We start from the raw sequence: 24611 nt of genomic DNA, 5'->3' as shown, positions 1-24611 counted from the left end.
TTCACTCGATAGTGAACTTAAGTTTGTACTGAGTGGAGCGGTGACAGCCAGTGTGAGTCTGAACTCCACGAGAAGCATGGTTCCATGATTGATTGCCCACTGTGTGTCATATTGGTCTTTCAAGGTTGATTGAAACTTTAACCTCATTTTTAATAAAAAGAAGAAAAGCTTGAAATATTTTAGGCCTTGAATTTTTACAATGCAGCACTGAATTATGCAGCAATCAGTCAATTATTCATCTCTGTGGCTGTGTTATGGCCATGCTTTAAAAAGCATGCAAAATGGGAATGGGCCAAGCATGCTGTGTCAACACATTTCACTCAGAATTGCTTACTAGAGAAATTTGTCTTTCAATGTCGATTTTATATTTTTTATGTGCTTTAAGAGCTGTACCTGTTACAGTTACTTGAAAATAATCCCAGTGGATAGGTGTTGTGAATCAAAAACAAAAGCAATAAATCAAGAAAAGCTTGTACAAGCATCTACCTATTAATTTTTTTATTTCGAACAAAAGTCCCATGGAATTTCTGTTCGTACAACTAAAAAACTAAACGTAGTTCAGAATGTGTCAGGACATCCAGCTCCACATAAAAAAAAGAAATATCATCCAGGGTTGCTGCCTTCCTCTTGGTATTTTTAATTAAAAAAGTCCCTTAATTAATGCTTTCAATTTTATATTTGGTTCTTCAGAATTCCCCCCCCCCCCCCTGAAAAAAACAACATCAAAAAAAAGTGGTCCACTTATGACTTGTGTAAAGCCACGGTTCCCTTTTGGTACTGTAGGCATGTACTTGTGTGTGTGTGTGTGTGTGTGTGTGTTTCAAAATGGAACAGATGACAGGACAGGACAGATTCAAAACTACACCCCTGCAGTCTTTCAATATATGGTTACCAGGTGAGCTATGGCGGCAACTCAGGTGAAGCACTTTAAATAAAGAATTACAGGAACCTGTATTTCCCTGTGTTTCATGTGAAAAATCTGAAAATAAATAATCTGTTGTGACTAAGACCTATGTATTTTCTGTTATATTATATTAAAAAGGCATTTAATTAATATTTTCAATTTTGTTTTTGTTTCCTAAAAAAAAGTGGTCCACTCATGAGCTGTATAAAACAACGGTCCCCTTTTGGTACAGTAGGAGTGTACACTGTGTGTGTGTGTGTGTGTGTATGTGCAGCTACTTCTTCTACTTCTCCTTGCAAGTGCATGGTCATTAGGTTTATTTTTATATTTATTTTTAAGGACAGTGGAGAGTAGACAGAAAAGAGCAAGTGGAGGATGGAATGCAGAAAACAGCCCAGTGCAGACTCAAGCCTCGCAGGCCTCTGCAATGTTTCAGGATATGGATCACCTACTCAACCAGGTGAGCTATAATGGCAACACAGGTGAAGTGCTTCTGTTAAATAATTACAGGAACCTGTATTTCCTCTAGTTTTCGTGTGAAAAATGATCAAATGAGTAACCGATTGTGACTAATGACTAAAACCTGCGCTGCAGCCTCATGATTTGACAGCTTTCAAAAACTTTTAATGAATTTGTGCTTACCTCAGCTAGTACTTTAAGTGTGCAAAGAAATTATTCCACTGTGGACACGAACGGGTCAGAAAACATGCACACAAGGAAAACGTATTACGCGCCCGAAACATTGCCAATATCACACTCACAAAACAAAAAGGGAGCACGACTATAACAGCTTTATGATTTCTCAACAGCTCAGCGAGACCCCAAGTGCTTTTTAATGCGGATATTACGAAGCATGGCCATTCATCGTGCAGGGCTGGTTAAGGGGAGTGTTTTTGTTTATCATTTTAGGGCAATATATTGTGAATTAGCATCATACACACGGAAGTACACATGAAGTAATTTATTTACAGTGAGCTTGGTCACACCCTCATTTGCGTCTTTTATCTAAGATCGGCCTATGAATTAAACACGCACACACCCATGTCAAAGGACACACGAAAGGAAAATGTACACAAGTTATTCCCATCATCTGATTATACACAGTTTTTACTGCTATATAAAGCAAATAACAATATGTTCATTCATTCTTAATACATAGAAAAGAGTTAAAAGTCTGAAGGCTGATTGTAAATGTCCCTAAAATGAACACAACTATATGACTTAGAACCTCAAAGAAAGCAGATGCCCCCATGTTTGCATAAAATCATGTTTGAGTATCGCAGTGGTAAAGATCTGTGTGTTTATGTTTCAGCAATATCAGTGTGCAATCTGGAAATGTTACATCGGCGTATTGTGGGGCAACCGCTTCAAACACCTCAATGGCACAGAACTGTGTCACAAACATTGGGTTTATCATCAACATGTTAACTTTATTTGAATTTGAAATACAATGAAGAGATGATTCAAGAAGTTATATAAGTTATCAGTGACAACAGACCTAGACACTCCATTGAGAACAAAAAAGAACAAACATTGTGAACATGGGACACTCTCCCTCCTCCTCCTTCTTCTTCTCCTGATTAAAACACAAAAGGTCTAAACTGTTTTGCAGTTAAAGGACTGACATCAGCTTATGTCTTGAGAATATACACAGGTGTTTCAGCACCAAAACTCCAAAAGTCTTTAGGGAAAGTAACAGTAAAATGATGACTTTTTTTTCTTTTCTTATCGGGATATCGTGAAACACTATAAAAAAACCTAAAATAAAAAAGTGTATTTGTATAGGTCAAACAGGGATTAGAGCAATGTAATCAAATAGCGTTTAGATTTGAAAGGTTGCATCATGACTGATTGTTTTTCAAGCTGACACGACAATAATTCATCTTTTTTCTTCTTTTTTTTTAAAAAAACGCATCGAGAGGTGCTGATTTCTGAGTGTGCCTCATGACAAAAATGTACAGTAAATTCCAAGAAATATTACCTCTGTTACAAAGATTACAGTAGTATTGACAGCAAAAAAACAAAACAAAAAAACTTCATTTTTGAAAGTGAAATGTTTGTTAATTATGTTTTTAAAATCATCCGGGCTTGAGTGAGTCAACCCTAGTATTTGTTCAGCACAATATAGGATTTATTAAATATCATAATTCCAGGACAAACATTTACATGCCTGCATGCTTTCTCACCAAAATGGCAGCTATAGGAAAGGATGACGGCTCAGAGATAGAACGAAACAAAACGGAACAAAAAAACCGAACAAAAAAACAAAACAAAAACTGAAGGTTTATATAAATGGCGGTATTGTTTGCCTAATAGTTCTACTGCATACACAATACCTCTTAACATTATATACACATACCTTATCAATCCACTCGGGTTCGACTGGAGTGAGTTTTTCCTATCAGCATCATCGGATCTCGTATGTACAACAAATGTAAAAAGGAAACTTGATTGTATTATCATCTAATTTAGAAAACATGAAAATCAAACATCAGTCGTCTTCTTCTTCTTTTGATGAACACATGGATAAACTCACGTTTCCCCTCCCGCCCCCTTCCCACCCCCCCACACACAAAGGTTCATCTCTTTAGCTTCTCAAAATTCAATTTGAAATACAAAACAGAACTTCAGTCGGATTTCTTCTTCTTCTTTTTTTTTTTTGAAGCTTTCTCGCTGGCTGAGATACAGTATAAAAATCTTCAGTGCTGTGAATTTATGAGTTATTACCAACCATGTACCATGGGTACATTTTTACTGTGCTCAATATATATGTTTATCCTTCACGTTGGCCAAGCTGTTGTGTCAAAACCTGCTTCGTCAAACTATTTCATAGTTGGCCTCTGCGATGAAAAAAAGACTCCTTATTCTACATTCAAACTCAACCTCGTCCAGCATTGGGGTGAACACAGCATGTCCACTGAACTCCTACAAGCAGCTTGACTTCCTTCCACTACTAAATCTGCCTGGATAAGGGCTCTCGAAAGTCTTCGTGAGTTTTCTTTTCTTTCTTTCTCCCCCCCCGCCCCTTTTTTTTCATTTTGTTTTTTAAATTCCTCCAGCTCCTCGTGGCCTTATCAGTACATCACTGTGGTTTTCAAGAAAAGTCTTCCATCTGCAACAGAGAACACACAGAAGCCAAAGATTAGCCAACAGCTAACATCCCGCTGACGTAAAAAGCACTACTCAGGATGCGATTGTTGATGAAACCTAACTTTGAAATGTTGCCCTGTAGTCTTTCAATTTCAGCGGCACCGCTATGAATTCATAAACTGATTTGAGGATAAGATTAAGTTAGCAGCCATGACAAATATGATTAAATATCATGCAGACTTTTTACTTTATTACTTCCAACCACGACAAGAAACTTGGTGATATCAGAGGGAAAACACCAATACAAAGTGTGGCACACTACATCAGCATAGATATATAAACATAGAGCGTACATGCACATTTTAATGCCACCAGTGTAAAAGCAGTTATAACAATGACGCACGAGACTCATGACACATATTTAACACATCTAAACTGATATCCGTGTTGAACATAATCCTGCACTTACGACGTAAGGAGCTCGCTAAGTGACATTTCCTGCATGGGAATGGTGTTTATTAGAAATGGCAGACATTCCACTGCTACGTTATCTCCAGACACCTCCAACCTAACGAGCTTTGTCCATTTCAGGCAAACACTCTTGTCTGAGTGTTCGCCTGAGCGAGCAGCGCTGCTCCGACACTGAGCTGGTAAAAGCATCTGTTAGGCACAGCTCAGGAGCATGTTTGACGTTTATTACCTTCACATTTCCTCTGCCGGAGAGTGCCACGGTAATGCCTTTAAGAAGCACACCTCTCCATGGCAGTGCGCCTAAATAATTCAATGTTAAAGAGAAACGCGCACAAAGGCGTTTAGCGGCGCGCGTTGTCGGACATGACACAAGCCGTGCAGGACGTCAGAGACGGCGCTTGACTACTATTCCGCCGAGCCGCGGAGGATGCACCTGATTACGATGTCTTGGAAACAGAAGAGACAGCATTCACCTCCGCTAATTAAAAACATCCTATTGCTGTTATTTTAACACTCATTTTTGGGGTGCTGTATTATCATCTATATGCTCATGACATTATCAATATTCTATCAATTAGTCCTGCCCTCCCTTTTAGACTGTGTTTTATGAATTGTGCACAGACAGGGGAGACAACAAAAGCTTGTTGTGTGTATTAGTGTGTGTGTGTGTGTGTATATGTACTGTGTGTTTGGGGGGGGGGGGGTACAAACACACAGGCTAATTACCCAGCACTGCTGTAGGTCTCAAAGGCATTGCACTCTGGCTGCCTCTATTCAAGCAACAACCACTGAGTTCTGTGTAAAAGTCATTACAGCATGAATGCAGCAGTAGCAAGAACAGAAAGCCAAAGATGGAGGGGGGTGGGGGTGTGTGAATGTGTGCGTGTGTGTGTGGGGGGGGGGGTGTGGGTTAGGTATGCACAACTCGACGCACACATGCACACACGCCCACAACAGCAGATCAAGCATCACCTCGCAGTCTGTCTGCCTGCCTGCCCAGCTTCACAGTTGGAGCAATTTATAGGGGTGTTAATGAAAACAAAGAGAATGCGATTATTTGATAGAGGATGACATTTAATACACTGTCGAGAGGGGCTTAAACATCGCGGCGTTTCGCTCCTGACAGATGAAATGATCACGAAAGCGAGGGGGGGAGGGGGGAGGTGAGAACTCGACAAACGAATCTCCCCGATTCAAATACTTCCTGAAATCGGCGCGCGATATTAGCGCAAATGTTGAAACATCTGCTTTACACACGCGACTGGGGGAAAAAAATCCCCCAAAAAACTGGCGACGTCTTGACACGTTGTTTTATGAAAGGCTGTCTCATTAAAATATGTTAAAACTTTTCGTATTTTTATATTCAAATCAAGATGAAAAGTTCATTAAAGAGAATAAATATTTCATTAGATGCTAAATAAAACAAAGGGAATTTTTGGCTTCTCTCAGCATAAAATTCCTTTGAAAGATTAATTAATACATGTAAATTATGCAAATTATGCCCATGCAAATATTTTATGAAGACAATTAAGGGATCCATTAATTACAGTCTTTTTTGCTTCAGTGACATTCATTCATTTAATTTTAATTTCACTTTAACTGTTTTGATGTTTAATCTTGCAACAAAGAACTTTATCTCCGCGCGCAGGGTCGTGTAAACTTGCCGAACACGTCGAGTGGGGAAGCGGCAGGGAACCAGAGAAGATACTGGGGGAAGATATTCGCGTGTGCACCGTTGCCAGGCAGTACTGGCGAGGTACAGTCCCAGTAGCTCGCCTGCCTGTGAAAAGAGCCACGCTCCCTCTTGGACCCGATTCAAAACACTGTAAAAGCAATTAATAAACACAGACTGTGTTAATATCGCAGAATTAGAGAAGTGTGACAAAAGACAAATAGAAATAATTAGTTCTCTAAAATTATGCCCTCATTATTTTTTTTTTCCACCCCTCTCTCTCTCTCCCTCTCCCTCCCCGTTCGCCTCCCTGAGTTTGGAGTTGAGAATATACCCACACATTTCTCTCGGCTTTCATGCGAGTGATAGGCTTGTTTTTTCCCCCTTCTGCTTGTGTAATTTATCAACATCATTTTTTGCCATTTGAGGTTAATTATACGGCGAGGCTTGCAGAGTAGAGTAGAGGAGACATGGGTGGCAGACAAATGCTTCTCTAATTGAACAAAACACAAAGTGCAGCCTGTTATTCGGTTTCCGCCTTCATTCCACTCTTCGAGGCAATGATCAGAGTGATTGAGAGACCACGAAAAATTATATGCTCTACGCTCCCATCATGGTGTTTCGAACCGGGATTAGACGAGGAAAAATAATCATTCCGACCCCGACTTTACATCGGAGCAGGACAATGGCTGCTGTCACTTTAAGTGCAAAAGCTTTAACACATTGAATCTGACACAATTACATCACAAAGAGGCAGGCTCTTGACGAAAGTGTGAAATATTAGAAATTAAAGGGGGCTAAATATACTAATTTGGTATGAAATAGAGAGCTATAATTGCGCTGTATCTGGAAGTTATCTTTTAAAAGATGACATATGGATTTCCCTTTTTTTTCCTCTTTCTTTTTTTGGGGGGGGTGGGTGGGGGCATCAAACTGTTTCAGATCCCCGCAGTGACTGAATGACATTTAATTAAGGAGGAGTCATTATTTCTCTTGGTACATTTCTCTTATTTTTGCCCTTTCACAAAATATCAGTTCAAGTAGACTAATCATACATTAAAGAGTTAAAGGGACCTAACTTATTCACAAAGATGAACATTCCCCCACTTTTCACAGCAAATTACATGCAGCATTTTCCTGGATAAATTGGGACCTCTCCCACTGATAAGGGCGGTTCTGAGCAGACGCAGCTGAGGCGTATTAAAGCATTACGTTCGAGTAATAATGAGGATATTCAACCTCTGTGAGGTGTCTTGTATCTGGGTAAACACAGATAGCAGACAGTCTACGGAGGTTATCGCTGGAGCGCCCTTCCCCAAACACATACTGCACCCCCAAGGCTAACAAACAAACAAACCATTAAAAATGTACAAGGCTTATTCATAAAATGGATTGATTTGCCCCGTTTATGACTATCAAAGGAGGGATTCCACTGCTTTTTGTGGTTTTATGACTCATTAATGCCGCCTGAGTTGTAAATAAACAACTTTTTTTTAAAGTCTCTCTTTTTTTTCCACGACCTTACAGCTTAGCTTTTTCGCTATTTTCCAGCTCTATCCCACGCGAGTTTTACCTCTTTTCCTAAAAGCATCACACCCACTAAAAGTCAAGAGAAAGAACAATATTATTTCTACAGAAAACCAATGATCTTGACCTAGTGCTGTGGCCCAGATGGTGAGCTGTATGTCTGAACAGCAGGCACAGAAACACTAATGTTCATAAACTGAAGCAGTGTGTGAGTGTGTGTGTGCAAAGGAGGGTGACAGAGAAAGGGAGTGGGGGGGGCAACAGAGGAAGAGAGCAAAAGTGAGAGCCAGAGAAAGAGAGGGAGATTTATTGTCTCATCTGAGCCCCTGTACCTTGTATTGTCCTTTCAGCATCTGTTCTCCCACTGCTGCGGTCACTCTCCATCTCAGGGGTCAGAGAGTCTGAGAGAAGAGAGGGATCACCGCCGTTAAACATCCCTGACATCCACCTATCACAATGCCAGTTTCACAGCATCATTCATTCAAAACAAGAGACTAAGATGTCAATCTGTATCTAAGCCGCATGTGCGTCCCGTTTCTCTCTTTAATTACCAACAGTGTTTGGGAGGGTGGGAGAGAAAGAAAGAAATCCTTGATTTAACAATCTTTTAAACTAAAAACCCCAGCGTGGCTTGATGAAATAAAGCTAGCAAAGCAACGTTACACCTGCACCTAATATGAACAGTCGTGTTTTGATTTTCTTTTTCTAATTGCCTTAATAACTCCATACTGCGCACCGCTAGTGGCAGACCAGTGAACTAATGATAAAAGAATGCCACTTTGATATGGTTGAGCTTGTGCATTAATGACTGACGCATTAAAGTGAACGTTTCTTTTACAAATGGAACTGGGCTTCTGCCAGCTTAGAGCTGTCAGATAAACACAGTGATCAATAATTGAGGAAATGTACTTGTACCTCAAAGGTGCTGGAAAGGTGTGCTTGTCTGTGTGCTTACATTGGGATACATCCCAGTGTAGAGTACTCGTTAGAGCTGAAAACGTCAGCCAATCGGCTTGCAGACAGAGAGCAGAATAAATCATTCTGAACTATTTTGTTCATCAATTAATGCTGATGTTGTCTGTTCCAGCCTTCTAAACCCATATCATAGTCAACTTAATGTATTTTGGCTCTGACAGAACAAAGGTAATCATGTAAAGATATGTCACCATGGATATTTTAGACATGCTAAATGACTAATCAATTAATCAGGAGGTAGATTAAATGATAATTGAAATGACTGGGTGCTGTAATAGTAGTAGAAGGACATAATGAGAACAGAAAGCAAATGTATGAGTTGACTGTGAGAAAGTTGGAGTTGAAATGAGATATGCACAATTTGAAGCAACTAGAAAATGTTTGATGTCGTTTAATAATAGATCATTGTTGTTCTGTTTTATCACTTTTGCTCGGGGAGAATTCCACCATTTGATTTCTTTTCCTTATTTGTCCCTCTAAATCCCACACTTAAGTAGTCATGTACAGCAACACTGTCTCACTGTAGAGTGTCTGACCGTTGAGTGAGCGCATGCTGTCAGAGGGCGAGGGCTGCTTCAGGGTTTGCTCGGCCTGCTCTCTCCTTTTGGATTCATACTCCAGAGCTTCTTGGAGTTTCCTCTTGGCCTTCTTCTCCTTCTTCAGACGCTTCTGAATGATGGCTAAGACGAGGAAAAGACCACAGCGGGAAAATAAAATGAGCTCTGGGGCAAATTAGCGGAGCCTTATTTTCAAATGAAATACTCTAGCAGAAAGATGGTAATCTTTTTTTTTTTAGTCAGTGTAGAACACTATTATGGAAAAGGGAAACTCAATTAATGCTAAATATTTTATTATATATAAAGATCTTTCCTTAAAGAAGAGATTCTGAGTAAATACTGACTGTGACTTAGTAAACTGCTAGAGGGAATTAAAGCTAACTGAAAAATTTATTGGGATATTTTTCATGAGTTTCTCTCATTAAACATAAACGATACAGTTAGCGTATGACTGTGATGCATTTTACATGAGACTGAGAGTAAATTTGTATTGAGTGTGTATTTCCAATTATGTTAACAGACTAAGAGCGGGAAAACCAGAGCTATGCTATCATATTATGTGCAGCCACAGAAGCACACAGAAGCTTATGTCTGCTTTAATCAGAGGCATTAAACATACATGGAGAATTGCTTATATACATTCAGGAGCGATCACATCTACATGAGCACAGGCCTGTGAAGTCTGAACATGAGAACACTGTACACAGTTGTGCACAAGCCCACCCACCTGCTCTCACTCTCTCTCTCTCTTACACACACGCACACACACACACACACACACACACACACACGGCTGACAGTGCCAGGCAGTCGTCAGGCAGTACCTCTGTTCTTCTGCTCCATGGCGAGCTGCTTCTCCAGAGTCTCCCTGAGCTCCCTCTCTCTGAACAGCTCCATTTTCAGCTCTGTCTTCTCCAGCTGCACCTGCTTCTCTTGAGCCCGCGCATTGTCAATTGCCACTTTGAGCAGGCCCTGCACACACACGCAGAAACACACACCAATGAATATATACACAGCGAGATATACAGGAAAAAAGGGATGAGTGGGGGGGCAAAGAGAGAATGATGTGGTCTATTTAAGAGCTTCAAGATGAAGTGACAGCAAACCACACTGAAAGTATGTCACAGCAGCTCTTTGTACTGCCCACAGCGCTGAAGCAGAACACAGGGCCAAAAGCTGACTGCTTCTACACGTTTCCTTTCAGTCAGACTGTCACCTGAACTAGCCTTTTACCCATGACGGTGCCTTTTAGTGCAACCTCTTGCTCCACAGCTCTGGATACAGATCTACAAGAGTTTAGGGTAGTTATTTTTTTCTTCTTCTTCTTTGTTTTGGTTTTTTTAGATACAGAATACTGATGCGAGTGCTGCATATGTCTGACCCCTTTTGGTCAAAACTGTGAAATACAAGCGTTGACAGCTTTAACAAGTTAGAGCTAAAGGAAGCAAACGGTGAAGAAAAGGGAAGTTTGTCAGAAAAAAAAGAAAAACAGGAAACACTTGAGATGAATTTGGTTAAGTAGAGGGTAAACGGTTACTATGGACAACATTAGCTTCTTCTCTCTCTGCAGTAACTTTACAGACTTACACAGCACAGTGGGGGTTCATAATACGAACAAAAATGACAAGCAACTCATCATATACTCCTGACTGTCCTGAATTACATGTTGCACAGTTCTGTGCACGTATAGAAGTGGCATTTTCATCACAATTAGTCCCCATCCACATGCAATTATATCCAATGCACTGGGCTATAGCGTACTAATTGTTGATTCCTCTAACCCCAATTTATTCTAAGTTGCTTTATCTTAATTTTCTGCTTGGTTTCATTTTGTTGATTTGTATATAAATATTCAATGCGAAGATCATTATCAAAGATGACTTAGAGGAGTGTTGGGAGCTGGCAATGGGTTTACTTGTGCCTTTCTAATTACCACGCAGAGCCAAAAGAGAAGCAGGACTCTGGTGCCAACGGTACAAGTGCAACGAGAAGGGCAGCAGCGTACACACATCATTACACTCAGACAGAAGGCAAATACATTCATCTTTCTGACTGAGGGTGTTTGAGCTGCAGCCTAAATGGAGTTCTGAGCAGATAGTGGTTAAGGTCTGCAAACTGTCCATTCAAATCTTCGTGTCATGAAGTTTTCTCGGACAAAGAAATTAGCTCTTACTCTGTAACACTGACTTATACCAGCTAGCATCAGAAGCCTTAATATTGCGGAGAAACTTAAACAGTAGAATATACTGACAGAGATTTTATGAAGAGCTTTAAAGGTACAATAAGAAATCTTTAGAAGTTATTTATGGACATTGCCTTTCTGCCTGTAGCTAGACCTGCTACATACATAGTACACTTTACAAGTTACTTTTAATTTAAAGAGGACAAATTGCTCTTTCAAACTATATATGACCACTTAACATTTTTACATTTGTATTTTCATAATTTATTTTTTAATTTTTTTTTCACTTCTTCACATCTTCACCTCATAATCATTCTTCGCCTCATCTCCTGAACTGAAGTCAGGGCTCTACCATGAAAATGTAGATAAACATGCTCATTTTTTCCCAATATTGTTGCACTTATTACTCTCCCGTACACCTGACAACAAGACAGCTAAACAACAACAGTGGGTTATAAGCTAACATTATGTTACGGCAGGATTATGGACTTGAATTGGGAGGGATAAAACAATATTCAGTTGACTGCAATCTGCTGACATCTAGTGGTGACATTTTACACACTGTGCCTTTAAAAATCTATAAGAATTTCAGATCCTTAATATGCTTGTCCCAGGCACATAGCTCTAGCTGTAAGCATAGAAGCTCCACCCACCTACTGTTCAGTTTGCAAGGGCCAGCCAGTCAGAAAAACTTGCTTAAAAGCAGTAAGGATGAACTGTGGAATTAAACCAAAGCCCAGAACGTGATACAGTAAGTAAGGCTTAAAAAAAACTATAAATCCTGCAAAGCTGATCTAGTAGGGTGCAGCTGGAAACCTTTCCAGACTTTTTAAAGTCTGACCACGCAGAGGCCCTGCTATCTGAGGTCAAAGGTTCAACGCAAAGTTTACTACAAGAACACGAGTGAGCAACAATACCTGTATGTTGGTAAGGAGAGTCTCTATTGATGACAGGCCGTCTGGGAAGAGAAAAGGTGAAGGGAATCCCGGAGGCAGGGTCTGTCCAGCCAGTGACAATCGCTCGTAGCTATCTCTTGCTGTTGGGGTGCACATTGGGTTGTCCTCTGCAAAGAAAAACAGTAACAACAAAGACTGACTGATGATTCCTAAAACTAAAAGTTGCTCCACTTGAAAGTAAGTGGTCAGATATGTAAGCAGCTTTTTTGTTGCTAAGCTAATACATATTGATCCTGAATCAAGTTGACCAGCAGCAATGGCTGGGCCTGTATTGATCTCTAGGAGCCAATCCCAGCTATTCTCTCCACTCAGAAATATAGTGGACAGATTGCTCCCTTGGACATTCCTTCATATTTTTTTGCCTCTTCTCTCGGCCTGAATGGTGGGGTTGAACAATATCAACCAGGACATAAATCCAGCTTCCCCCATTTAAGAGATGTCATGTGGACTCCAAAAAATCAGAAGCAGGCCAGCAGTTTGACCCCAGCGGCTTGGGCTTCCTTTATGTATGCACGCATGGGTGACTGTCAAACCTAAGATGACATCATCCTCCATTCATCACCGGCAGAAGGGTAGGGCCCTGCCATCTGCTGTCCAGCCTCTCCACCGGGCCTCAGAGGAGGAAGGAGGAGCATTGGAGGGAGGGGAGAGAAAGCAGGAGGCAGAGCGGCAGAAACACGTACAGCCTGGTCAAACTAAAACAGTATGTCAGACAGTGCCGTTCGCTGCCCCATCAGATCTGACACATGTTTTTGCCCAGTGAGCTTTTTATCAAGCCAGGAATTTCTAAGTGTTACCATCTTGCGGAGAGACAGTTTATTAAACACATCCAAGTCTAAAAAGGTCTCCACAGGAAGCCTGCGCCATCAGCTGTTTAATTGTTAATTTAATGAAAGGGGGGAAAAGTTTTATTTGTAATGTGGAACCCTGGCTGTGTTGTGCACAGCACCTCTCTGCTCTCATCCAGTATTCATATCTGTTTATGTGGCAGGCTGAATCTTGAACAAACAGCGAGCGGAGCTGAACAGCCCTGCCTCTCCCTCCCATCAATATTCACCAACGCCAGCCAAGTGCTGGGAACAGCTGGTCTTACATTAATTAGTTTAAAGTATTTATTTCACCCATCCTCAGAGCAGATTGAGCAAAAACATTGGAGATTATTTCAAGCATCTGCAAATGCCCTGGAAACATCTCACCGCCAAAAGTCGAGTGTTAGGATTCACAGTTTAGGTTTGTAATTTGGAGATCTTTTTTTCCCCCCTTCTCCCCCCTTCTCTTCCTGAGTGGGGAAGATGGTGAAATATGCACCGCTGGTCCGTGGAGAGAGTAAACAACCTTTCTCCTTTTTCAGATGGAGTTCACTCCTGTTGATTAATTAGAATGGATGGTTGCCTAATGGATTAAAATTTGTTTATAATTTGACTTCATAAAAATAATGAATTGCCTACTTTTAAGAAGCCACTCCTGCGGTAATTTATTTTGTTTGGTGCAATCCTGTCTGCATTCCGAGGTGGGCGTCTGGGTGGAGATATAAAATGCACCCTCCCTTATACAGTGGCACAACATGAAAGTCCCATTTTATCTCAATAAAGTAACTAATCAAAGATCAAAAGCATTACAGTTGGCTCCAGCTCAGGTTGATATAGATGTATTGCGTGCATTATATGCATGCATCACCCACCTCCAATAAAATCTCCATAACAACTAGAGACGTTAGTAGACCTCGGGGAAAGGTCTGCTGTTGTAGCTTTGTAATTGATTTGTACTGTAGGCACTTTGTCCCTTATTTAGTGTTGGCATTAATCATAAATCATTGCTTTAACAAACTCCGGCTTCCCACTCAGCAGGCCTCCCCTCCAACACAATGTTGGATCACAGAGAATATTTGATGGCTTTGTTGCAGGGGAAACAACCTGTCATGCTCTGGGAAAAGCAAATAGCGTGTTTTGTTCGACAGACTCAAACTACCGTACAGCACCTCTTGTCAAATAACATTTCCACTAGGAGCTGCACATAAATAGTGGCATTTTCACAAAAAAAAAAAAAGGTGGGGGGGGTTGGGGGAGCTAATAAGTGGCTAATTTCATCAATATAATCAAAAGTGGCTTAATGAAACTCAAATGTAAATTCCAATGAACACGATGTAAATCCGCCGGTTTCCTCTGCTTCCAGTGTTAAAGCGCCCCCAACTCCCCCCACCCGCCCACCCTACATTTCTCTCTGTGCCTGGCTGCAAATGCTGGCACGTGTTTGCATGTTTATTTCTCACCATCGCTCCAGAATCGTTGACTTCAACTTAATTACAGCGACAGGCGTTGGAGTGATGGGGGCCGGTGGAATGGAGTACTCTGTTTCCAGGTGATATTTCTGCACTAGCAAGGCTGCCAACAGCAGCTGTGACAGCCTCTTGTGCTTACCGTACGGTAAAGGTACAGTTAAGGCCCCCCGACTATGAAATACTGTGTGGAAAAACACTCGCAGGTCACCCCTGTCACAAATAACATTTCATGCACAACTGTTTCGGTGGATAATAGGAGCCACAAATAAAAATGGGACGCTGTAAATACAATGCATTCTGAATGAAATGCCATAATTTAAAACAACGTGTCCCCCCCACCACCACCGCCGCTGCCACCCTCCTCCCCTCTCCATCCTCCTCCTCCACCCTGTTCTCAATAGCTGCAGAGGGAGTCCTTGACAGTGTGCTAGCAATGATGAATCACCTATCCAGTTAATTTTCTCACTCCTCATGTGTTGTGCTGCTAAAACAGGGGCCCAGGAATTGACTTGACAAACTATGAATGTAAAAAATATCACTTGGAGGGATCTGGGCTTATCTCCAATTTACATGTTATTAGATTTGTGTTGCAAGCGGCACTTGGACCTCGCAAAACTGAAGCAAAAAAGATGGGGCACATGATAACCAGAGATAAAACATGTCTAAAACTCACTTGAAAGCCTTTGAAACATTTGATGGAAAGTCGCAGGGAGTGGAGGGAAGCAGAGGAAACTGGCCTGATTTAAAATGTGACAGACACACATTGCAATCTGTGGTAAATCTAGAAGAAACCTTGGGAAATTTAGCTGCAATCTCTGGATAAATAGCTGTAATTGACCTTGGGAGTTGAAAATGTGCCATATGTTTCTGGTTCCTGTGTTTGAAACTGGGTCCCTCAGGACATTTCAGCTGAGTACTCACACGAAGGCAAGCGTGAGCAGGAGGAGAGGAAGATACGGGGGGGAAAAAAAGACACACAAAAAGAGTGAGCGAGAAAGAGGACAGAAGGATGCCGGCAACAGAGAGATAGATGTTTGAAGACGGAAGACGGATGGATAGATAGGTGAGGCACGGTCTGAGGTAGAGGAGGCTGCAACAGAAGAATGAAAGAGTGACGGAGGCGTAGAGAGATAGTAGAGAGAGGGAAAGAGAGAGGGAGAGCAGAGGTACATTTGGCTGGCCAGTCAGTGTGATATATTGACAGGTGAAGCCTTTGTCCTTGCAAACCTGTGTTCCTCCCAGCAGGAGAACTGAATGCTAAACCTGGAGGTTGTCAGCACAGGAAACACAAAGCAAGGCAATGCTTTTTCACTGCACAATTACATTTGATTTGACCTGCCAGGGCTGCGGAGAAAACCAGCCTCCTTCAAATGGAGTAGTTATGACCTCTCGGACAGCCATTAGCAGCAAACACAGCATTATTCAAGCTGCACTTAAAGCGCTAGGTTCGGAAAAATCTTGTCAAGGGAAATATCTGTCTTCTCGTACGAACGTGGCGATGCAGAGCTGGGCAAAAAAAAAAAAAGAAGTTGCATGCAATTTGAGCACTTGAAAAAAACATGAGCCTTAGCTGATCTTGCACATGATGTCTGCACTCTGGAGGAAAGGAAAAAAGAAGAAAAGTCAGCTGTAACTGCGAGAGAGTTTTAAACAGGTAGCATAGCATTTCATATGCTGATTCTAACAACTGTAACCTCTGCAAATGTGATAAAAGCAGGTTTCATTTCCTCGCAGAATAAAATATGTACATGATAGCTTGCGATCAGGAGGATTTGGATGGCTCGCAAGCGTGCTCCACCTAAGCAAAGTGTTTGACGATCCATACAGGACAAATTCTTTCGGAATGACTATCCCTTGCATATGCCGCGCATATGTGTGTGTGACGCGCCGTATACGCTGCGAGGAAAGAGGAAAGGCTCACGTGCTCGGATGTATGCAAAACTCTCAAGCGGACATACACATTCATTACACGCACGCACGGCACACACACTTAATGTGCCCTCATCACATTTAAGCTAATTTCCTTTTCATCACGGAGAGAGGAAAATGAGTGTTTGCCCCATCCCTGCTGGGGGACAAAGTCAAGAGCCCCGGTCGGTTTGGGCTAGATTAACAGGTAACATTTGGCTCCCACTCTCTTATCACAGCATGAAAATCAAACCGCGTGTTTTTCCTCCGTCGCTCTCTCTTTCTCCCCTCCCTAATGTTCCCTTCACTTAGAGATGAAATCGCTTGCTGCACAAACCCATTTGGAGAGAGGAGAGAAGGTGAGTGGGATAATCAGGCTGGCCACTGGGCCGTGTTTCCTAAATGCTCTCCAAAACATTACTGTGCACAGGCATAAAATTAGCACCGGGACCTTAAAATGTTGACATTTAGCATGACTTTTTGGAGAGTGACACCCTCATATTTTCTTGTAGGATATCATTAAATTTCAACTGCCCTATGGCTGTGCCTTTCCATTAATAACCAATTCAGTGTGTCACTTCTCCCTCTCTCGCTTTCTCTCCCCCCTCTCTCTCTCTCCCGCTCGCTCGTGCCACCTTTTTAAAGTAATGAGTCCATTGCTTTGCTTTAATAAATTGAATCGTATTCTCAAGGCCATATGAAGATAGAGCCACAGATGGACAGGCTGCATGGAGGAAATAACCATAAATCCTTTACTGTCACAGAGGCGGTCCGAGGTGACAAAAGAAGACGATCGCAACCCTCGATTGGGATCGCGCCGAGATTACAAAAGACACAGTCAAAGGTTGATTCTGTCTGTTAAAACTGTGTTCTCCTAGCAGGGACAAATATACCCAATGATGCTCTCGTCGCTGACGCCGGCTTGTGGTCAAACATAAGAAACAACCACGAGGATCGGAAATCTGACAGGTGCTTGTCCCCAAATATTTTGCAGGGTACGCTGTGCATAATGGCACAGATTACACTGTTATGGTGCAGTTAAGAGAGATTTTGTCCTTTGTTTAACTGTTAGCTTGGAGAAGGAAGGGGAGGGGAAAAACAGGGAGAGAGAGAAATGGAAACAGCGAGAGCAAGAGGCAAGGGAGCAGGATCCGTGTTGACTTCCATTCAGGAGGAAGATATCTTGTCTTTTTATGCGGCCCATGTCATATTTATTGCATAAAGGTCAGAGTGTTCATTTGTTCAAAGTCAGCGTTTTCCCTCTCTCCTCTCCTCCATGTAATAAATGCAGGGGCTATGTCATTATCGGACCTCTGAGGATTACAGGCTTGGCTGACTGTGATGACTGCATAAAAGCATACAGGACTTTTGTTTCTGCCAGCGCACAGCTTCAAATGAGCTCTTAAAGAGTAGCAGTAAGCAGAGGCAAAATGGCATTTTGTAGAGAGAGACGATCGCAGTTGGGATGGACGAAAGGGGAAAGGAGCAAGTTGGTTAAGGCTAGAGATTGAGGGGCTAAAATCCTCGCTCTCGGTTTTAAGTCAGGCCAGTGGTGGCGGAGCAAAATAAACTTGTGGCTCAGAAAGGGAAATGACGAGGGGGGGGGCTGACTTGAGACTTGAATAGATTTCTGTAATTCACCTATCGACTCTGAGCCCAAACTGTCAAGAAGATAATGCTTGGAGAAGGACATCACTGCGAGGAGCTTTGAAGGTGTTTAAACTGTCTTTGCATATTGACCTCTATTGTCCGGGCCCATTTATTAACAGAAGAATCCCAGAGATTAAACTGGCCTCAGCTATCGATTGGCTATTTTGCCCGAATCATTCACATTTCAGAGGGGGGATCATTTGTACTGTACACCCCGCTAAGCTGCCTGACCCACTAATCATCAAGCCATTTATTTCTCTCACTCTTTGTTTAGTTCTCCTTTGTTTGGCATTTATTAATTCATTAGAGCAACTTCTCATGCAGCTTAACTTAGACGGTGACTGGGGAGTCCTGTTTCCAGCCGATAGCAACTTACATTCCAGCAAAATATGCCACCGAATATGCGCCCGACATCACAATACAGATGCCAATTACATATTGATAATTAAGCATTCAAACAAACAAACAGAGAGGAAATCCCCCATAATCACCAGGTTTTAATAGAACAAGTATTAGCTTGGTGTGGTTGGCCAGATAGCCTGCTGCTAGATCAGAGCTTTGCTGGGTTTGGGAGGAAGGGGTGGGGTAGGGTGGGGAAGCGGAGGAGGGGTGGTGGGAGGGGGGAGACACATTGGTGTCATTGCCTGGCATTGCAATCCTACAGGGAGAGGCTCTGCCGTTCTGCCGCTACTGCTGAATGACTGTCGACGACAGCTGGCACTAATCCAGACTGGATACACTGAGCTGCTTTTCTTTTCTTTTTCTTTTTTTTTCCTTCTCTTTTTAAATGAAGATGAAAGAACAAAAGAGAAAATGGGAAAATGTAAACTTTTAAAGAGGGCCTAGCTTAGGAGCACTTGCTCCGCGGCTGCCTGGTGAGGAAGCGGCAAAAAACTGATGCAAATCCATTAGCGGTCCTGTTTTCACAGTAATAAAAATACTTAAGGGGTTTTAATAGGAGCGACGTGTTAAACGTGTGGAAATCTGTTTTGATAACATTATTCATAACAGTGGCTTTGCGCTGTGTGAATTAATAACACTTCATTTACAGACGGAAGAAAGCTGGCATGGTATTTCCAGTTAAAGAGATTAATTTTTAAAGACCTAATTGACAGGCTGGGGTTAGGCAGGATAAGCAACAGACTATAAGGCTGCAGCTGCAAAGTCAAGGTGACTGGAATACTCAGAGAAAGGCTTTCAAAAAGCAGAATAGAGAGGGAGGGAGTGAAGAGAATTAGTCCTCGAGCACTTTTCCCTCCGCCCCCTATTCTTCCTCTCTTTATTAGGAATGATTTACTTTCTCAGTGAAAGGATATAAAAGCTCAAGTATAGCGGCGTAATTATCGCCGAGTGAAAATTTAAAGGTTTGACTCACAATGTCCTCAAGTCAGTGAGCAGACTGCCAGACGATAAGAGTGACTGTGTTGAACACTCGGCATCCAATCGGTTGTGCTTTATGGGCTTTGCCAAGGAAGAGCACACAAACAGCACTCAGCTCTGCAAGTCTGTAAACATGATGGACTGTGGCAAACTACTAGGGCTGGTGTTTACCTTGGCAGAGCCTGGCCTTGGCATGTTGGTAGCATCGCTTAATTACTGTTTACATGTAAATATTAAATTATACAAACAACCCCACAGAATGTCTCCGAAAGCGCAGAAACACACATTCAGGGTCAACCTTATCTGTCTGCAACAGTTGCCACCGCTACGATAGGTATTGTTTTGAATCGCAAATTTTCTGCATTGTACATAATCTTCATAATTGTTTAGTGCTGTTGTCCAAGGGCATTCAGGTAAATATGTTCCCATAATCTGCATAATAGCAGATGCTCAGATATGTAAAACGCACCTTGTGTTCTCAGAACGAAAAAAAAAAGAAGGGGTTATTGTTCAACAACAACAGTTTCATCAGGATAAAAGAGCGTGAGCATTAACGTCTCCAGTCAAGACAGATAGATGATTGCTTTGATTACGGGGCCCTGCTTTCCTGACGGTCCTGAGCAGCATATATAGTAAAGCACTGGTGCCTACTGTGCATCTCTGGTATGGCTGAGTAAAGCACTTGTTCATTTGCAGTGAAGGGTAACATGAAACAGGCCTGAGCCTCCTGATGGACAGGGAGATTTCACCTTCGCCAGTGAATGATAATGCATTATTAAATTTGCCTCTCTGCTCACTAGATACACTTAGCTGACCACAGCATATTTATCTCCCCATCCGAGGCTCACGTCTTGGCAGGAGAAAGCATTCTGTCACTTTTGAGGCATTTCAAAGATTAAAAAGAACCTCTCTCTTTTCAACGTTCCTAAAAGCATCCCCCTCCCCCACCCACCCACCCCTTTTTTCAGTGAAATGTGATTAGCAGGAGATGGTGTCACGCAATGGAACATTCATGAGAGGGGAGAACAAATATCCAAATGAACTCCCATGTCCTCGAGGAATAGCCCCTCTCTGCACCATCAGCAATCTCTCTCTCACACGGGCTGAGGAAATTTGATTGATCCTCTATTGAATTATTTTTTTGCACTCTTTCATTTCAACAGGACGCACTGACAAGTTGTTTGATCATAAAGCATTATTGTCTGCCAAGTCACATTTCAGGGCTGTGATGGCTAATGATCTTGCCTCCTGACTTAGGGAAAGTCAGGTAGTCAGCATGTGTTTGAAGCTCGCGATTCCAAGGACATCAGGAGGTACTGAGCAAAACACTATACATTAAAAGTCAGGGAGATGAGAGACAAGGAGCTCGAACTTTTAATGATACTGTACGGCGATACCATAGATGTCAGTGGAATATTTCCGAAAAGAGCACAAAACTGACGCCGAAACTTTTGCCTGACCCAGAGTCCCCCGCCTGCCTTTTTATCATTGCAAATGCTTATGCAAAGAAGGAGTCGAACAAAGACTACAAAGGCTAGAAATCACTCTTTTGTCTTTTTTCATCTTTTTTTTTTCTAAACTATGTTCCCCTTTCTCTCTCTCGCTCTCTCTCGCTCTCTCTACACGAACCCATGAGCGTCCACAGGTCCTTGGCCAAAGCAGCTGTATGGAAACAGACTGTGGTGCTCGTACCTGCTCAGTTTCATCTTTGAGAGTGCAAGCTGGGGCTGCGGACAGTGCGCCTAAGCACACCGAACAGACACCGAGGCAGCGTCCTGACAAACAAAAGGCGAGACAAATCAACTTTGTCCATTGCGGTCACACGAGTGCACGGTGCATCACCGACTGCTCGGCTGATAGCAGGTATAGGAGAGGATGCACCACCTAGGTGACATAATGCACCACAGGCTTCCATTTATGCTTGAGAGGAGATTAGGAGCGCATCTCCTGTTGTGTCAACAAGTATACATAACGTTCACCAGCGAAGTGCCAATATCATATTACTAATGATTCAGCCGCTTTTAAAATATGGTTTACAGAATCGGCTTACATACTGTACTTGCCTCTGCACGTCTTGTCAGGCATTTTAGCTCGTTGCAAAAGAGATGTGGCATGTTTACCTGCACTTGGGGGTGGGGTGGGGGTTAGAGCTGTTGATGGGAAATTGCTTAAACTGCCACATGTTCTTTTCTTCTCTCTTTTTTTTTTAAACAGAAAACTCTTCAACATACATACTGTACATATGGCTTGTGTTTCAAACACCTTTTCCCCAAGGAAATAAAATGATAGCCAGTGTTTGATGTCCAAAGTAAGTTTACAGCCAAAAGGCTTCTGTACCTTTCAAATTTCCCCTTGTTTGTCAGCTACCTGCTGTTTCACGAGACAGAGGCTTGTCGGAAGCTATCGCCGCAGACTTTCTGTTTGAAGCAAATCAATTAGTCACATGTGAGATAACACTTAGCTTTCTACTAGCCTTTTCATTTTTTTCTCCCCCAACGTATCGACTAATCTCTTTTTTTTTTTCTCTTCTTTGGCAAAATTTGGACAAAAAATAATCAAGTTCAAACAACAGCAAAAAAGCCCTACCATCTGGTTGCGCTGCACTTGGTGACACAACTTTGGGAAGTGTCTGTTTTATACGACAACAAACAGCCTTTGTCCTTCATCACCAGAGATGACATGAAAAAGATGAGGCACGTTCATAGGATGTGAGTGCTGAGGCATTATAGGGGCTGTCTCTGAGGCGTCTGACTGTTTAAATAGTCTCCATATGAGCCGGGGCACTGCATCCGTCCTCTGCAGCCAACCTGCTCCCCTTCTTAGAGTGCAATGCAAGAGATTAATTTAATGCTCTGCCAGGATCATAAAGATCAAACAAGTGGAGAGATATCATTAAACCATTGGAATGTTATCTCATTTATCTAAACAAACTGATGCGATGAACAGCCTAATTAAAAAGCTCGCCATAAACAAAGCTTCGGATGGGGAGGCCTCTCCCCTCTTTAACAATGGAACACATTTATTTTATTAATCCAATGCATCGTGTATCATATCATTACAGTTCAATATATCTATCATTAATTTTATTCCCTTCACTTAAAGCTTTTATTGGAATTACTTTGGTTATTAGTTGGTTCTAATGTATTGGTTACCTCTGTATTTGGCTGCTACAATCTCTCTTATCTCGCTGCATAAACCTGTGCATGTTATTCAAATTGCCTCATTTATTATGATAGCTTCCTCATGTAAATTGTGCTGACTGCTCGCCCTTGCACAGTCCTCATTAGACTAATGAAAACCTTCAAACGAAAAAACTAAACAACCTGCCAAATAAAGGTCTGGGGTTATTATGAAAATTACAACTGTGGGAGCCGGGAGAAGCTCTCTTCATTAATTCATGCTCAGCAAATTGGTAACTAATTTAGTTGCACTCCTCTGCATTAATGGGTTATTTTATAAAAATGTTTTCCACAGCCCGAGACCTCTGGTGCACACACTGAAGAGCTCAGAATCCTAATCAAGTCCAGTGACATATTAGGAATTGACAATCTCAAAGATAATACAGCGTGTGTTTGCGAGTAGATGTGCGCGGGTCAACTAGTTAGAACTGGCGCGGATTGCTCGGTCATTTGCTTTCTCCTCTAATATTGTGAAGAAATTAGAGTCATTTGTGTTGATTATCTGAGTGTGGAGGAGGCACTTCAGCTGAGAAAGAAGATTTCTGCTGCTGAGGAAACATTCAGCTGATTTATGTGCGCGGATCCTCAGTTAAACCCTCGTTCTTTGTTTGCGTTACCCCGTTAGTGCAAATCTCTCCTTGTTTCACATACGAACACGCACACACACACACACGCATATCCTCGCACACGTGCAGTTAGACGGTCTGTGACCCATAAATTCAGCTCATGATCCTGCTAATTATTACTATTCACTGCTTCACACCCTGTGAGTGAAGGTCTAACACTGATCTTCACGTCAGCCTAGCCAACAGGGAACATACAGCCGAATGATTTCCATAGTGGTTTTATTATCATTATCAACCTCACCCCACCCTGCATCACCCAGCACAGCTCCGCTAAAACCAACAGAGAATACTGAAATCTATTATTTGCTTCATTTTGTATTTAATCTGCCATGCTTAGTAGATTTCTATCTGCTTCTTTTCTCTTTTTCCTCTTCTTCGTAATTCTCTCAACAACATCGTAATAAATTTATAAAAGCAATTATTAGCGTAAAGGCTAATCGGCTAATTCTGCATTTTATTTTGGTAGGAAAGATTAAAAACAATTTGTATGTGTGGCAACAAATACCATATCTAAAAATAAATAATTAAGTAAAATAACTGAGATGCAAAATCTGTGTGGAAATCAGACCAAGCTGACATTTAGTTGCACTATTAAATGTTTTTGTAGTTAATTAAGAGAACTCCAGGGGTGTTATTAAATCGCAGCATGTGCAATACAGGGGGCTGATATGATGTTGCAAATGTAAAACGTCCAAAGCCAGGTAAAGGCACTTTCAAAGAGATCCAACAAGCAAAACACACGTGTGCAGTTAACCTATTTCTATGTGCCTGTGCAACAATGCGCACTAAACAGAGACACGAAGCCATAGAAGCAGCAGCACAGTCTGACATCATGACAAATTAAGGGCGGGAACAATCTTTAAATTAGAGGTTTAACATTTCTCAATTTTATTGCCAATATTCAAGGACTCAAATGGACTTTTAGGGCCCTTTTTCATAAAGTTCTAGAAATATAACATTGTTTTTTTGATAATGACATGCAGACTTTTCCCTTGTGGATTGTAAGTTTCTTTCAAAATCTGCGCAACGATGACAGTTGTAATGCTGGCAAATGTTGCTGCTGGTACAAAAAGTAAATCTGAGTTTATGAAACTTTTTGCTGCTCTTGACAAATTACACAAACTAGTGTATGACCTATTTAAAACAGGCCTATGCAGCAGAGTGAGCAGAGTGACTTCAGTCATTCATGTCAGGGGGAAAAGGGTTGGTCAGCAAAATACTGTACACACCTGATCTGCAACAGTTCCGCAAGTCTG

The 24611-nt window shown here is 41.8% G+C and overlaps 1 protein-coding gene across 1 annotated transcript in view; it reads right to left on the bottom strand.

The window, feature by feature from the left end:
• Window positions 1-2313: 2313 nt before the first annotated feature.
• The window catches only part of dachd (dachshund d), a 116742-nt gene continuing 94444 nt past the window's right edge, over window positions 2314-24611 (bottom strand). Inside the window, exons 8-12 of the mRNA XM_031734693.2 lie at window positions 12296-12441; window positions 10021-10168; window positions 9176-9319; window positions 7997-8065; window positions 2314-4016 (exon numbers count right to left, since the gene is read on the bottom strand). Of these exons, the coding sequence (XP_031590553.1) occupies window positions 3979-4016; window positions 7997-8065; window positions 9176-9319; window positions 10021-10168; window positions 12296-12441 (545 nt within the window). The 3' untranslated portion in view covers window positions 2314-3978. The remainder of the gene's footprint in view (window positions 4017-7996; window positions 8066-9175; window positions 9320-10020; window positions 10169-12295; window positions 12442-24611) is intronic.

This window comes from Oreochromis aureus, linkage group 16 (genome assembly GCF_013358895.1).
Source record: "Oreochromis aureus strain Israel breed Guangdong linkage group 16, ZZ_aureus, whole genome shotgun sequence".
NCBI classification, from domain to species: domain Eukaryota; kingdom Metazoa; phylum Chordata; class Actinopteri; order Cichliformes; family Cichlidae; genus Oreochromis; species Oreochromis aureus.
This window is presented reverse-complemented; position numbering and strand designations above follow the sequence as displayed.